The sequence below is a fragment of the Castor canadensis genome, chromosome 6, assembly GCF_047511655.1.
Source record: "Castor canadensis chromosome 6, mCasCan1.hap1v2, whole genome shotgun sequence".
NCBI lineage: Eukaryota > Metazoa > Chordata > Mammalia > Rodentia > Castoridae > Castor > Castor canadensis.
In genome coordinates, this window is record NC_133391.1 from 10,608,916 (window position 1) to 10,625,378 (window position 16,463).

The 16,463-nt window shown below is 49.8% G+C and overlaps 1 protein-coding gene across 18 annotated transcripts in view; it reads left to right on the plus strand.

Annotated features, from left to right (window-relative positions):
• The window catches only part of Cux1 (cut like homeobox 1), a 349,043-nt gene that overhangs the window by 158,103 nt on the left and 174,477 nt on the right, over positions 1 to 16,463 (plus strand). For 17 of the 18 annotated variants that reach the window (XM_074075668.1, XM_074075669.1, XM_074075671.1 and 14 more), the window contains exon 3: positions 11,030 to 11,077. In XM_074075668.1, coding sequence (XP_073931769.1) covers positions 11,030 to 11,077 — 48 coding nt within the window. Of the gene's footprint in view, positions 1 to 3,249; positions 3,486 to 11,029; positions 11,078 to 16,463 lie in introns of those variants that run through there. The other variant, XM_074075670.1, reaches the window with a different exon arrangement.

Here is a 16,463-nt window from a genome sequence, read left to right on the forward strand (position 1 = left end):
CACTGCGGGTTTCTTCCTGGTAGCCCCAGGCGCACTGAGTGCTCACCTTGTAGGCAGTGATCCTGCCCACGGCTCACCCCGAGGGACAGAAGCCAGGGAGAGCCAGGGACCTGTGAGGTTTGCTCAGGATTGATGGAGCACCTGTGCCTCCAGCAATCGGTAGGTGAAGAGATGGAAGCCATGTGTATTAGCTGCAGTATTCACTACCTGTGGGAAATTTTATCAACTACCAAATATCCCATTATACTGCTTTCCTGCAATTTCTTCAGTCAGTAATCTGTTGGAATTGGTGTTGTGTATAATTTTTCACCACTGTGCTAAGCCTGGCACTAGTGGTGCACACCTGTAATCCCAGCTACCCAGGAGGCAGAGATCAGGAGGATCGTGGCTCAAAGCCAGCCTGGGCAAATAGTTAGTGAGACCCTATCTCAAAAAACCCATCACTAAAAAGGGCTGGTGGGGTGGCTCAAGGTATAGACCCTGAATCTACAAAGTACCATCAAACAAGACAAAAACCCACATGCTAAACGTGCTTGTGCATAAGTCACTGCGCACATCTCTGATGATTCTTGTGAACAGGTTCCTAGAAGTAAAAGTACTAAGCGATTAACAACAGGTTAATCGCATTCTAATTTTAAATGGTCATTTGTCTGGATGTTAGCAAGGCCTCAGGTCTGGAATAAATTATGCAGCACGTATGGCTGGCAGAAGTAGGCCTCATGCCTCCTGGTTGGCTTCAGAGGGCCCTGGGGATAAAAAGGCACCTGTAGGCCCAGCCTCTGGATCCCCTTTGCTGGTCACATGAAGCGTCCATCTTGGTGGCCAGTCTGGGAAGGGCATTTGTTTGTTAATTCACCCAGCATCTGTTCCCAGACACAGCTGACTGTGTCTGCCTGATGAGCCAGCAAACAGCTCTCCCTCTGATGGTCTGCTGGAGCCCAGATAGGTCACCACTCCCAGGACGTGAGCTCTTGGAGGGCAGGGGCCCAGCTGCAGTCAGCACACACTCAAGTTAAAATACACCCAGAGCGAGCGGATGCTGTCTTAGGCAAACCCACAGCCATGTTTTCAAAGTTCTGAGATAGAAGCAAAGGTGTGGGTGCAAGCGTCTGTTCAGAAAGTGACTGGAAGGGTACTTTGAAGTCCGACCTCAAGGTAGGTCAGACTCACTCAGAGAACTGGTCAGGGAACCTCTGTCCCTCTGGCCACCAAGCGACTTGCAGGAAGTCTCTGCCTTAGGACAAATGGCTTTGGGGACTGGGCAGAGGCAGGCCAGTGCTCCCACACTCTCCCTGGTGGGTGAGGCAGACAACCAATGTCCTGTCCTCCGTGGACACCCGGCCTTGTCATCCTGAGAGCCATGGCTCCAAAACTAGAATCCTTAGAGCAGCCATTCTTCAACATTTTGCTCTCTTAAAATTGAGAGCCCCGGAGAACTTGTGTGTGTGTGTGTGTGTGTGAATATTGACTATGTTAGAGATCAAAACAAGTTTGTACGATGTCGGAACAAGGACATTATCACAGGCCACAAGCTTCTAGAATACTCTATTGTGCATTTGTTTAAAAAAGGCAAATGACAAGTAGTTTTGACCCCGTGGACTCTGGACAGTGCCTTAGGACGCCAGAAGCCTACCTGACACCATGGACTGCCAGTCCTTCATGACATGGCCTGTGTGCATCGTGAATCTGCCCCTCCTCTGTGTCCTCAGCCTGTCACTCCCTTTTGACTTTGGCATTACCAGTTCAGTACACATGCCATCAGTCAGTGAGTCTCAAGACTCATCCTTGCTCAGAAACTCAGGGTTTCCATCTTGGATGCCCCTCACTGGCCCTCGCCACACCTGAACCCTACTTGCTTCTCTCATCTGTTCCCCACGACCTCTGGCTCCGCAAAGCCAGCCCTCCCATCACCCAGTTTTATTAGGATGGTGCTGAAGGCGTATCCATCAGTGTTACAGACTGTCTGCCAGGACACAGGCCATGTTTCAAATGGAGCAAAGAAATTTAAATGGGAAGAAATTACAGCATGAGCGAAATTTTCCCTTTCAAGATAATCTTATTTAATAACCAAAAAAACCTCACAAAGATGTGCGTTTTATCCAGCTACAAAGGCAGCATGGGAGGGCCTATATTGCAGTGATTACATGTTTGGGGTTTCACTCCTTGCTTAAACTAAATTTCTATTATCTCAGAAAATCAACCAGTACCGAAAAAGACTATTCATTTGTTCCTTTGCAGGGTGGCCCAGCCACTGTGAAAATAGGTCAAGTAATCCAAATTGACTGCTGATAAATAATTAAAGCTAATGGAATTTTCTCAAATCTGTGAACTAAAATCTTTGAGAAATTGCCAGGCCATGATGTCTGCTGTTGTATATATCGAGATTTTTTTTATTTAACACACAAGTTTAAGTAGCATTTTCAAATAGCCCTTTCTGTCACACAGACTAGAAGGAATTTGTGTTTCTGTCTAGAAAAGCAACTGAATGCATGACTAGCCATCAACAGCCACGTGATCTATCTCCAGATGACGAGGTAAGAGGCGAAGGTTCCAGGATCGTGGAACAAAGAGAAACTTCACTTGTCACCCAACAGTATTTTAAGTTGAGCTCTGCAGCCGGAGTAGCACACGATATATTGTCCTGTTGTTTTTGCAGTGCTGGGGTTTGAACTCAGGGTCTACACCTTGAGCCACTCTGCCAGCCCTTTTTTGTGAAGGGTTTTTCAAGATAGGTTCTTGTGAACTATTTGCCCGGAGCTGGCTTCGAACCTTGATCCTGCTAACCCTGCCAGTGGCTGGGATTACAGGGGTAAGCCACTGGTGCCCAGCTATTGTCTTGTCTTTAAAATCTTGTACATGGCCTTGCTCTTGTGTGCACTGATAAGGGGGAGTCACAGGCCTCTTAAATGACACTCAGGGATAAGGAGCAAGGACAATGCATGGTTCAGGTGTGACTCACTGGTACTTCCAGGACCTTTGTGTGTTGGAGAGAGATTCATAGATGTTAATTAAAGTGGGTTGTTTATTACAGTCAACAGACTAGCCTCAGCCAGGCCTAGTAGCCACGCCTGTAGTCCCAGCACTCAAGAGGCTGAGGTAGGGATGATCATGAGTTCCAGGTCAGCCTGTGCCACGTAACAAAACCCTATCTCACAAAACTAACAAGCCAAGCACCAATGGCTCACACCTGTAATCCTAGCCACTTGGGAGGCCGAGATTGAGAGGATCTTGGTTTGAGGCCAGCCAGGCTAATAGTGTGAAAGAACCCATCTCTTTGGAGGTCTTTACTTGGAGGGCTGTGTGGACCTGGACATGGTGGATTCTGTCAGACTCATTCCTTTCTTCTCTAGAATGTTGTGCTGAGCGGCTAGATGGTACTGGTCAGGAACTGTGCTGTCCAGAACAGGGGAGGAAGCCCTGGAGTAGGCCAGGAGCCAGGCCTTGTGGGAACTGCCATCCCCAGTCACCCTCGAGGAGGGACACAGGTTTGGTTCTTCCTGTCTCCCTGTTCTCCCTACCTGAGGCCCACTGTTCCCCTGGGCGGAGCTGGGAACTGGTTTGATGTCCTACCGAGGATGTCCTGTGGCCATGATTCTGACCCCCTTGCTCCTTTGCAGTTAGTAGTGAGAGCATTTGGGGCCCCTGGGACGAGTGCTTCTCCAGAGCGTCCACACCCGTCGCCCAAGGCCCTGTCTGCCAGCCAGGAGTGTCTCCAGACGAGACAAGCAGCCAGGACACATAGGCAGGAGATTGGACCTCAGGCATCCAGGTGAACTTGTCAGATGGCAATTCCAGGTGACTGGTCTATGAACTGTGGTGTCACGGGTGAAAATGCTATAGGGAACATGGCGTGCAAATGTCACTTTAAGACACTGAGTCTAGGTCCTTCGTACATACCCAGAAGCAGGATTATTGTCATTTTTTGACAACCCTCCATGCCGTTTTCCACAATGGCTGCACCAGTTTACGTCCTGCCAGGGATCGCCTGAAAACGTGAGCTGAGACCAGGGAAAGGGGAGAGGGAGTCTCACCCTGGGCAGGGCAGGTCTAATCCAAGGGTGGTGCCTGAGCAGGCGAGGTCACCACTGCAGATGTCTCATGGCTGGGTCCCGACGGTCCTGCCCAGAGGTGCACTGGCAGCCTAGCAAGAGTCAGAGTTGAGCCTTGGGGGCGGGGGGGATCCCAGTTCAGCTCCCCACAATTCCCACCCTGTCCCCAGAGTGTCTGCAAAGACCACGTTGCCATCAAAGAAGGCAGGACCCGCTCCCGGGCTGCCACCAGAGAGGCTGAGCACCAGGACAGGAGCAAGTCTTGAATGTCGTTAGAGCTGTCCCACAGACAGCTAGGTCAGGTGACAGGAACACAATGGTCTGGCCCTGGCATGCCATTGCAGAGCAGGAGAGATGTCTCTTGGGAGGCATCATGTCCCAGAGAGGGGACAGAGCCTTCCAGAGATTACCTAAGTGCCCCAGCTGGGCAGAAGGCCGAGGCTCACGCTGTGCGAGTCCAGGAGAGCGTGTTTGCCACTCCTGCAATCGTCGTGCACAGGTGTGTGTCGTCTCTTTTGCTTTGAAATCAGACTGGTTTTCTCGGCAATTCTCATTCTCTCAAAACGTCTTACTGACGTTCTGTGTTTGGCTTTCTGACCCCAAAAGAGTGCTGTGAAATGAGCAGTTTCGGGGAAGTGAAGGCCCTTTGCTCAGAGCAGTGTCTCTGTAAACACTGCCTAGCGCGCTGTGTATTCGGGAGAGGTGGGAATGAGCTATTTTGGCTTTGGCTGACAGACATCTGATATTAATAATCTCAGACTTCGCTTTCTGCACACTAAGACGTTTGTTAGTTTTTACTCGGTGGATGGCCCAGGATTGAATAAAATTGACATCACTGGAAAACCTATAACTGAATTAAGTGTGTCAGCCAAAATTGCGATTAGGATTTTAAATGTGTGTTTGCAGTACTGAGGTTTGAACTCAGGGCCTTGCAAGTGAAAGGCAAGCGCTCTACCACCTGAGCCACACCTCCAGCCCTTCTTGCTTTACTCTGTTTTTCAGATAGGGTCTTGTGTTTTTGCCCAAGGTTTGTTTTTGAGATCCTTATCTTCCTAACTTTGCCGAAGCTGGGATTACAGATATGTGCCACCATTCGCAGTCTCTAATGTGATGATTTTTTTTTTTAATGGTACTGGGGCTTGAACTCAGGGCCTTTACCTTGAGCCACTCCGCCAGCAATGTGTGTGTGTGTGTGTGTGTGTGTGTGTGTGTGTGTGTTGAGGGTTTTGTTTTAGATATTTTCCTGGGTTGGCTTCGATCCTCCTGATCTCAGCCTCCGGAGTAGCTAGGATTACAGGCGTGAGCCACTGGCACCCAGCTCTCTAATGTGATTTTTGACCAGCCAGAACCCCACTTTCTTCAGTTGGCAATTAATTTGAGGACCAGAAACGGCAGAGTCTGTGGTTTCTGGGGGCTGTCTAGAGGCCAAGGGCACTGTGTCCTGGAATGATAAATCCTGTCACGGCCTCACTAACTGGCGATAGAGCATCCTGTGTGTCAAAATTGAGCATCCTTGGATCTCTCTCCTGAGTTTTGTACCAAACCAGATAATATTTGCAGGCAGCAGATTTGGAAAAGGATTTTCTCAAACTGCCAAAAATAAAATTAGAACGAGTGACTTTTAGCTGGTGACTTGAAGTGCATATGTGTCAGTTTGTGTGTGATGTGTGAATATATAGTGAGTTTTGCTCTCCAACTGTCTTTAAATATGTGTGCACATGCTACAGACACACCTCACACACAAGTCTGATATATCGAAAGGGTCGCTTAAGTGGGTCCCCTATGAGATTTGCGAACTCTACAGGCAGTGACTTTAAGGCACAGCAGGTCGGTCACAAGGTCTTCACTTAAGGATGTCGTGAGACGTGGTGTTCTTTGGCCTTCCTGGAACTGTGTCATAGACTATAATGTCACCTCCTGTGCTTCTCAAAGCTGGTGTTCTTGTGAGGCTGGCCCTGTGCGCCTGGCCTGTACTACTGGGGGACGTGGAGCTCAGGAGTACCCAGCCTTGGACCCAAGTACCCCCAATCAGGCAAGCTCTTTCGCTTCTGTTTCTCAGCTTGGATCCTAAATTCTGGGCCGCCTCATCTTTCTTACTCCATGACTCCATCCATCTTCATTATTTCTGAATTTGGGTCCCTTGTGAGCCTCCTCAGTAATACACATGTCTGTCTCCCACCGCCATCGCCATGTTGCTGTCTACATGGCCTCTGTGTTGTCTCCATGCAAGACCTGGCCACCGTGATTGAGTCCTTTGTGAAATCTGTCTGTGTGGCATGGGCCTCAGAGAGAGAGCTGGGTTCAAACCCTGAGAGAGAGAGAGGGAGCTGGGTTCAAATAACTGCCTTAGCAAGAGACCTTGGTTCAAGTCCTAACTCCTCCAGCTGTGTGACCTTGTACAGATTCTCTTCCCTCTCTGAGCCTTGGGTGTCCTTATGTGTACAGTGTCCCCGTCCCTTACTTTAACGAGGTCATCAGAAAAAGTAAATGAATCCATGTACTCGTGGCTGATACTCAGCTGGCCCTCCCAGACCTAGTCTTGCCTTTCTTCCCTCTCCCTTCCCCAGAATGCTAGCTTCTCAGGATGTCCCCGACTGGCTGCAACTGGTTCCCACCCCACCTCCACTCATTTCCTGGGTCCTCACACCACCTGACCTGTGGCCAGTCCCAACCGAGGCGTGCTTGAGTGCAAAACACACAGCCTACCACACAGACTTACTAGCAAAAAGCAAATGTAGCACACCTTGTTAATAATTGTTCTGTTGATTGCATGCAAGGGATGTTTTGGGTGAAGTGAAGCTGAAATTAGCTGCATATGTTTCTGTTTGTGGCTGTGATGTAGCTGCTGGGCGGTCGTGCCATTTGGCTGGCAGGAGCCATCTTGGAGCAGGGAGCCCCCCACCCCCGCAGCTTCTGCCTCCCGACTCAATTGAAAGCTGTTTGTCCATCCACTCTGCTCATACGTATTTGCCCTCGTGCCTGTTTCATGGTTTGAGTCCCCCATGTGCCAGTCCTGTGGCACAGAGGAGACAAAGGCTCCTATGGGGAGCAGGACACACTGGCTCTCTGGACTGTAGCTCCAGGTCAAGGGCATGGGTTGGTCTTTCTGAGGACCAGGCCACAAAGCACCTGTGCTGCAATCCATGGGCCACACCTCCTGTCTCGCCCCCTCTGTACAGTTTGGGGTTGTGACTAAAGTCAGGTGGGATTAGCAGGGAACATGACCCTCTAGGGAAAGAATCCAGCTTCTGACCTGCTGGCGGTTTAAACCAGATTGAACTCAGGTGTCCCCAGCACGTATGGCCCAATGCTACAGACAGAAGAAAAGAAGGAAAACCCGTGCCCAGCCCTCTGCAGGGCACTGGCCAGGAAGGGGCCCCACTCCTGACTTGGCCACACAGTGTTCACAGAGCGAACGCAAAGTGAGAAACGGTCAGAGTGTGCCCCAGGACTCAGCGGCTGCCTCCACCTCTGCACTGTCCTAATCAGGGCAAGTAGATCCCCCGCCAGCAGCCCAAGGGGCAGCAGAGGCCCCCTAATGTAGGAGGCTGCCAAGCAGGGCCAGCCCCAGCCCACCTGGGGGACTCAGGCTCATTTTCCTGAGCAGGGCGGACCTGGAAGAAGCCACCATCGTCCCTGGCAGTTGGAAGAAGACAAGGGTCTCATTGGGGTTGTTATCTTTGAATTTATTACCTTTTTTTTTTAAAGTTCTGGTCTCACTCCGTACGTAGCCCAGGTTGTCCTGGAACCTTTGATCCTCCTGCCTCAGCCTTCCTAGTACTGGAATTACAGGTGGGCGCCACCATGCCTGGTGCATCTTATTTTTAAGGGTCTCTACCCTTCCCAATTTGAGAGGAGGGTTCACTGAATGCCATCTGTGTTTTGGAATACAGCTGGCTCTGTGTGCTGAGGACTGTCACTGTCAGCCCAGGTCAGGGCCAGGTGGCTTCTCTCCTTTCCCCATTTCGGTGCTTGCCTCAGTAGCGTGCTAGTAGCTGGGAACCTTGGATAGTTACAATGATACCTCACTAATGAGTTGCCTTTTCAGGAAACCAACATCCGTCATCACCTTGTGTTTGGTGACACAGCAGCTCTGCTCGTTTATTCCTACTGGGGGTGGGTGAGTGGAATGAAAGGATGAGCTGTGCTTTCAGGGTGTCTCCAGAACTCTGGGCTCAGTCCCCCACTGTCCTGTATAGCTCCCCTCCCTCCCCTCCTGGAAGGGAGTCCAAGCTGTGCCACATTCCCCACAAGTCACCCCAGTCCCTGCCTCTGTCCTCACCCCTCACCTCCCCCTCTTGTCAGGACCCTGTTGATTACAAATGGCGACTCTGATGACATCAGGCCCACCTGGATGATCCTGGACTCATGGCCCTAACATAATCACATGGTGAAAATCTCTTTCACCATGTCACCTAACATCATCACAGGTGCAGGGACCGGGATCTGGACATCTGTAGGCAGCAATTTTTGTGCCTGCCACAAATCATCATATTTATTTAAGAGGAAACTTGACATTGAACCAGCTATAGAAATGCAGAAACTCATCTAGTTGAGGAGCAAAAAGTATTGGCTTCTCCAGGAAAATAAGGGTGTCACATTCAGGCGAGTGTCCTTGGCAAAGCAGTGGAACTGAAAGACCTTTTTTTTTTTTTTTTGCAGTACTGGGATTTGAAATCAGGGCCTACACCTTGAGCCACTCGCCACTCCGCCAGCTCTTTTTTGTGATTTTTTTTTTTTTTTCAAGATAGGGTCTCACTAACTATTTGCCTAGGCTGGCTTTGAACCAGAATCCTCCTGCTCTCTGCCTCCTGAGTAGCTGGGATTACAGGCGTGAGCATCAGCGCCTGGCCCATTTGTTACCTTTGACCAGAGCGCAAGGCCCAGCCTTGTCCACTGGGGCACAGCGGTGGCAGAGATGCCTGTGAACTTCACTTCACGTGGCTGGGGCAACTGAGGAACTGGATTCCTTGACTTTAATTAAGTCCCAGTTAAACATAAACAGCACACGTGGCTGGTGGCCCTGCACTGGGCACCACAGGCATGACAAGGCCTCTAACTGGGCTCTCTGGGGAGACCTTTAGAACTTTGGGCCACCCAGAGTGGGGCTGCAGGCTCACTCCCCTCCAATGGGCTGGTTTGGGGGAGCTTAGGGTGGGAGGGGCCTTTGATTTAGGTGCTTGGCCAGAGGAACCCAAAATGCTGAGGGATAGTCACGTGCTGAAAGCACACAGTCGACCAGGGGCCTGGCCGGCTCATTGGAGGGCCCAGTAGCCCAGCATGGGAGAGGCCTCGGGGTCGTCCCCACCCCTTGCCTGTGCTGCAGTTCTGTCATTACCCAACATCTCACGAGGCCAGACAGCCCACACTAGCGAGAGCTGCCTCAGTGGGACCCAGTAAGAAATGGCTCAGCACCTACTGTGTGCCAAGAGCCAGGCAGCCCTCACTAAGTGCACCTCGGTTCCTCTTTCTGCTAGGAAGACTTCTCTCCTTAAGCACGGTAGGGGTGGGGGCTGAGGCTTGGAGGAAAGTGACTCTCCCGTCCCCACAGTCAGCACAGGGCTGAACCAGAATTCTGAACCAGCCAGAGAGGGCTGCCCTACTCTGCCAACTTCTTCCATGTCTGAACCCCTTGAAACTTCACCCAGCCCCCACAGCTCCGGGCTGTGGCCCAGGCACACCTGGGCCTTTCGGGGCACTCAGGATGACAGGTGCCTGGGCACAGGCAGGTACACCAAGAGCCGAGCCCTCTGTGTCCAGCCGTCTGTCTTCCCAGCTCACGTGCTGTGTCCCCTGATGCTGTTCCTTGTGTCTTTAATTTGAATTTCTCTTTCCTCTTACCTCTTCCCATAATATTGAGTTCACTTTTTTCTGAAATAATACCTTTATTTTATTTTATTTTATTTTATTTTATTTTGCTGTGTCGTGGTCTGTGTGACTGGTGTGTCTGCCTTCCCCAGTACTAGTTATTTTCAACTGGTGTGTACCCCCGGGTCAGCCCTGAATTTGAAAGCCATTGTTAGATGTCTTGGCTCCACTGCAGACTTAGTGAATCTCACCGGGCACTCAGATCACACTCAGAAAAGTGGCTTCTGTCCCAAACCCCAAACGAGAGGTTTCCTTCTTTTGAATCTTTTCAAAGTAGTGCAACACTTTCCCAACTACTTCATTTTAAGTAAAATGCTCTCGAAACGATTTGGACAGACTTGCAGGATGTCCCAGGGTTACAAAAGATACAGTGCTGCTGGCTTGGGATGAAACTCCCAGTGACTGAGTCAGACACGGATTCAAAACAGGCTGATCTCCCATGAAGGGAGCACAAAACAGCAGCCAAAATGCAAATCTGTTTCACATCAAAACAGCATCAAACCTACATTGTAATGTAGCTTAGTCTAAGCCAGTAGTCTCACCCAGGCCAGCAGCAAAAACCATAGTCAATAGCGCTTTGTGTGTGTGCGGTACTAGAGTTTTGAACTCATGGCCTTGCATAGGCAGGTGCTATACCACTTAAGCCACTCCCTCAGACCTTTTTGCTTTAGTTATTTTTAGGTAGGATCTCACACTTTTTGCCTTCTGCAGGCCTTGGACCTCTGCCTTCCTCATGGAAGAGTTTGGAGTTATGGACGTGCATCACCACACCTGGCTTGTCTGTTGAAATGGGGTCTCGATAACTTTTTGCCCTAGCTGGCCTTCAGCCTCTATCCTCCTGAGTAGCTGGAATTAGAGGTGTGAGCCACTGCACCTGACCTCATAGCACATTCTAACCAGGACTTCCTGAAAGTAAAATCTAGCTGTGCCCTTAACTAAGCAAGCGTAAATTCTGGAGTTAGCCTTGTGATTTTAGGATTGAAGGTCGGGAGAGGGCCGGGATGGCTTTATGTGATGATAATCAGCCCAGAGCATTTTCAGGAAGACTTAATGATGTTTCCTTTCTCTTTCCTCCTCCAATGGCTGTCTTCCGACCCCTCGCCTCGCTCCAGGATTTACGCAAGCAGGTAGCACCGCTGCTGAAGAGCTTCCAAGGGGAGGTAAGGCTTCATGTTCACTTTGTCCCTTGGGCCACCTGCTGTACCCAGTGATCTTCCTGCTTATTTTCACGTTAAATAAAATGCCACTGACAGAGGCATGTGGCAGACAGAGCCTTCCTGCACACTTTGTGCTTCACTCTGGGACTGTCCAGGGAAAGCCCTCCTGGACAGGGAGCCATGCTGGGGACCTGGAAAGCTGCAGTGTGGGAAAAGCGGGGATTCAGGGGACCGGCATCCCGCATGGCTGTGCTTCCCACAGCCCGGCCCCCTTTGTGAGGGCATCACCTCATACCCCACGTTAGCCTGGGCAGCTGCTGCTGTGACATCTCCCACCCTGAGGAATGCAGGTGGGATACTCTGTGCCTTGTGAGAGACTGTATGAATGTCATTTGATCAAGGCTCCAAACACAGGCCATCAGACAGAAGTCACAGGTGTGAGCTGGGGCCCTGTATAAGGAACTATCTTCTGGTGTATCTTCCAGTGAGCCATCTCCCCAGGCTACCTGTTAATGGGGACAGTGCCCACAAAGGTGACCAGGGAGTCCTGGCAGTGACACCAGCCTCCATCCCAGCCCTTGTGTAGACACATCTGGTGAATTCTAAAAACCCAGGAATCCTCACTGTTCCCTCTCCAGCAGTGGAAACATGAAAGTTGTAAGGACACGGGTAGATGAGGAAAGGAGCAAGAATTGCCGTAGGGCCTGAGATCCGGTGGTGTTTACGGATTTAGGAACCTGATTTTCTGGCAGCTCCCCACGTCCCAGAGGACACAGGGTATGGTGAAGGAGCGGGATCGGTGAAGTAAGAGGGTAGGTTCAGATTGGCTGGTGGCTTGAGTGGACACGTGGTGAGGAAGGAAGGCTGGATTCCTAGGACACAGCTCCAGAGTAAGTGGTAGGTCTGCCTGCTGTGTGGCAAAGTCCTCAGCAGACAGGTGACAGCAAGGAGGAGGAAGGAATGAGTGGCACTTCGAAGACAGAGCTAGAGGCCGGAGGGAGAGTCCATGGTCACTGGGGATTTAGCAGGCTGTTTGTAGTGTCCTGTCCCACAAAGCCACTGGGTCCTTAGTCCTATGTCCCCCCCGAGAAATGCTCCTACTCCAGGTCTCTGACAGACTAGAAGAGTTTTCCTTGGCCTCTGTCTCCAGACCCTCACGTGACGAGCAAGACTGCCACCTGACACCTCCCCACACACTTGATCTTTGCTGGTCACCTACCTGTTCAGACCCCTGCTGAGGATGTCTCTCCCCGACAGACATCAGGGGCTTTCTGTGCGTTTGTCTATTTTTCGTTCGTTTTGAAGTTTAAAAAAGCTACGTAAAACAGAAAGCTTAGTTCAAGAAACAACTTTCCACCATTACCAGACTCCCACTTGCTAGCATTTTGCCACATCTGCCTTTGCCGAATATTTGAAAGTAAATTGGGGATAGCAGGGCACTGGACCCTTACACCCAGGTACTGTCTCCTGACCCCAGTGTCACCTCAGTGTCCACAAATCTCATACCTAGGAAATAGCTGGGATTCCAGGTTATCTGTGTGTGTGTGTGTGTCTGTGTGATTTTGGAGCTGGGGATGGAACCCAGGGCCTTGTGCATGCTAGGCTAGGCAGGTGCTGTCCCACAGAGTCCCAACCCCAGCCCACAGGTTATCTAAAAGATTCCCTAGTTAGGAGAGATGAGGTTCACACAGCACATTTGGATTTGAGTGTGTGAGTGTGTGTGTGTGTGTTGAAATAAAAGCATTTTCCCAATTCATTTTAAATAAAACACTCTTGAGAAGATCATATGGACAGATTTACTGAATGTCCCAGGATTACAAAAGATACAATGCTACTGGCTTGGGATAAAATTTCCAGTGACTGTATCAGACACGGATTCAAAACAGGGTGATCTCCCATGAAGGGAGCACAAAACAGCAGCCAAAATGCAAATCTGTTTCACATCAAAACAGCATCAAACCCAAGTTGTAATGTAGCTTAGTCTAAGCCAGTAATCTCACCCAAGCCAGCAGCAAAAATTTCAGTCCATGGAACTTTCTAGCCAGGGCTTACTAGACGTGCAGTCTCGTGTTTTTCTGTGAGGGATGTGTGTCTTTGGTGTGTTTCCTTCCCTCTCACCTTTATTTTTAAATTTTTATTATATTGATTTATTTTCTTTGGGAAAAGTCTAAGCCAGATTATCCCAGATTCTCGGTGGGATGATTTGAAAGACCTGAGAGACATCCGGTCTTCCTTTCTGCCTATGCAAAAGGTACAAGATTTTAGAGGCACTAATTAATACTTATCAAGCCTCTGTCAATTGCTATGTTTTAAATTTTTGTTGTGTATTTTAAGGTATGCAATGGGATGTCCAGCGTGCATATGGACCCTAAAAATGTGTACTAGAATGAAGCTGACCTTCCCACACCGCACACTTCCCCTTTGTTTGTAGCAAGAGCAAACATCTCATTTAGCAAAACCCACCCAAACAGCGTGCTTTTATTCACTGTGGTTCTCGTGTTGTTCTACCCCGCCCGCTCTGACCTAAATCTGGCGAAGTTGTGTCATTAATACAAATGAATAATACTGTGACTTCAGTGGAAGGGGTGCCGCGGTCCTGCTTGTTTGAGGAGGAGGAGCTTAAGGGCAGGGGTAACTGCAGACCACCCTGGTCAATGCGTGGGGTTGGTTTTCCTCCAAGCAAGGGCAAAGGGCAGCAGGTCCTGGTGCCTGCCTGGGGCCGGGCCTGAGAGCCACATCCTCTACTAGAGGCTCCTTGCTGCCCTTGTCAGAGGCTGCCAGATGTCTCAGCTAGGTTACTTTGAGTTCGTCCCAAGGCACTTGAATTCCTCCTGCAAAAACCCATTGTTAGTGAAAAAGTCTTTGCCCCAGAATTTGATTTGTTCTGTATCCCTCTCTCCCTCCCTCTCTGCCTCCTCTTTCTCTCTCTCTTTCTTTCGCTTTCTCTTTCTCTTCTTTTCCCTCTCTCCCCCTCTCCCTCTCTCCCCTCTCTCTGTGTCTTTCCTCCTTTTGTCTCCCCTTTCCCTTCCCCCTCCTCTCTCTCTTTCTCTCTCTCCCTACCTCCCCCTTTCCCTTCCTCCCTCCTGCCCTCCCTCTCCATCTCTTTCTTCCTCTTCCTTTCTCTCTCTCCCTCTCTCTCTCCCTCCCCTGTCTCTCTCTCTGTCTCTGTCTCCTCCTCTTCTTTCTCTCTCCCTTTCTCCCTCTCTCTCTCCCCTCCCTCTCCCCCCTCCCTCTCCATACCTCCCTCCTGCCGGCCCTCTCTGTCTCTCTCCTCCTCTCTCTTTCTCTCTCTTTCCCTCTCTCTCTTTCCCTCTCTCTCTCTCCCTTTCTCTCTCCTCCCTTCCTTCCCCTGGGGATGGCACCTACAGGACTTGCAGTCGCTAGGTGGGGGCTCTACCACTGAGCATACTCCCAGCCCTGCCCCAGAACTCATACAGGTTATTTTTGCCCTTGAGTCCTCCCCACCCCCCCAAAAAAACCCGCAAAGCAAAACAAAAACAACAGAAGATGTTTTTAGTCAGCAAGAAACTCCCCAAGACTTAGGAGCCCTGCAGGCTCACGGACGTGGAGTGCACCTCACTGTTCGGGTACAGGGCTGAGACCTGCCTGGCAGGCCCTGCTGACCCTTCTACACTCATCTCTCTGCTTGTCACCTGTCACTCATGCGCCAGCCAGGCCCTGTGTGCCTCCTGCTCCTCACTCAGCACAGACCCACCTGCCACCCCTCCCTGCCACTTTACCTGGCTGACTTCCACCTGGCCATCCCTTCTTCAAGGGAGGTCTCCCTGCCCGCAGGTGATAGGCAGGGCTAGGCTGAGTTCCCAGGACCATGGGTGACATGCCGGCCGCCGTTAGTGCGATGAAAGAGAACTCCCTAAGATGTGCTTGGGAATAGCTTTGCACAAGGCCTGTAAATAACTGTTGTCTCTGATTGAAAAGTTTGAGATTTTTATAATCGTTATGATTATGCGTAATTATTATGGCACAGTCATCAAATTTAACTCAAGCTGAAATTAGATTGATTGACTGCTGTACCTAATTTTCTGTTTCACAAGCCCAGCCAATTAATTGGGTGGGGTTTGATCTAGCTGTTCAATCTAATTTAAAGCGCACTCTAGTCCAGCAGTCATTTCCACAGTGGCCTGGGTACAGTAATCTTCACGCCCCTCCCCCCGCCTTGTCCCCAACAAGTGTGTGCCCTGGAAGGTGGGGGTGCAGAACTGGCTTAGGGTGCCCTAGTGAGGGACCTGGGTGCTTGGGCCAGGTGTCCTCAGGGGGAAATTCTCTTAGGGAATAATTCAGGTGCTTATATTAGAGGAGAAATAAAAGAATTTAGAATAGCAACGAGGAGATAATAAGTATAGTTAGCGATAATGGATAAGAGAAGCGAATGAGACAGAAAAGCCCAAGAGAGAAACATACCCAAAGTTGGTTCTTTTTTAGGGGAGGGGGTGGTACTGTGCATTGAACTCGGGACTCAGACTTGCACTCTTCCTTCGTCCTTTTGCTTTCAGCTTGTTTTGCAGATAGGGTCTCGAACTTTCGCCCCAGCTGGCCTCAGACTACAATCCTCCTACTCCACCTTCCAAGTCGGTGGGATTACAGGCATGCGTCACCATGGTCAGTCTGTTTTTGAGACTGGGGTTCACTGACTTCTGCCCTGACTGGCCCTCAAAACCACCATCTTCCTGTCTCCTTTCCCTGGTAGCTGGGATTACGGATGTGTACTACCACACTTGACTTTTTTTGGTGGTGATGGTGGTATGGGGATCGAACCCTCGGTCTCACATGTGCTAGGCAAGTGCCCTACCTTTTGAACCACAATCCAAGTCCTCAAAGATGGTTCTTTGAAAAGACTCATACAATTGACAAACCATTTTATGAGGTTCATAAATAGGTATGAAAATCAGGATAACATTGCACCCGCAGCAGGGATTAAGGAGGATAATAAGGAGTGTTACAAGCAATTTTATTCTAGTAAATTCTAAAACTTACAATTCCTAGGATCTCATAACCACCAAAACTGATTGAAGAAGAAACAAAACTTGAGTTCCCTTATACCATCACAGAAGTATTCCCACAAGGACTGGCAGTTTTCTGGGAGAAACTATTCGTCCTCCACAGAACAGATAGTTCTAGTCTATTGCAAGCTCTTTGAGAAAACAGAAAAAGAAAGAACACTCACTAACTCATTTTATGAGGCTTGTGTAACCCTGATGCCAACGTGTCAGACAAGAACAGTACGAGAAAGAAAATAAAAGTCAGTCTTATTTATGAACAGATATACAGGCACCCTTAAAAAGGGAAACTGAATCCACCAAGCTGGGATATCCCAAAAATACTGTTTGATTTAACCTCAGAAAGTTTTGCCAGGCATCAGTGGTCACGT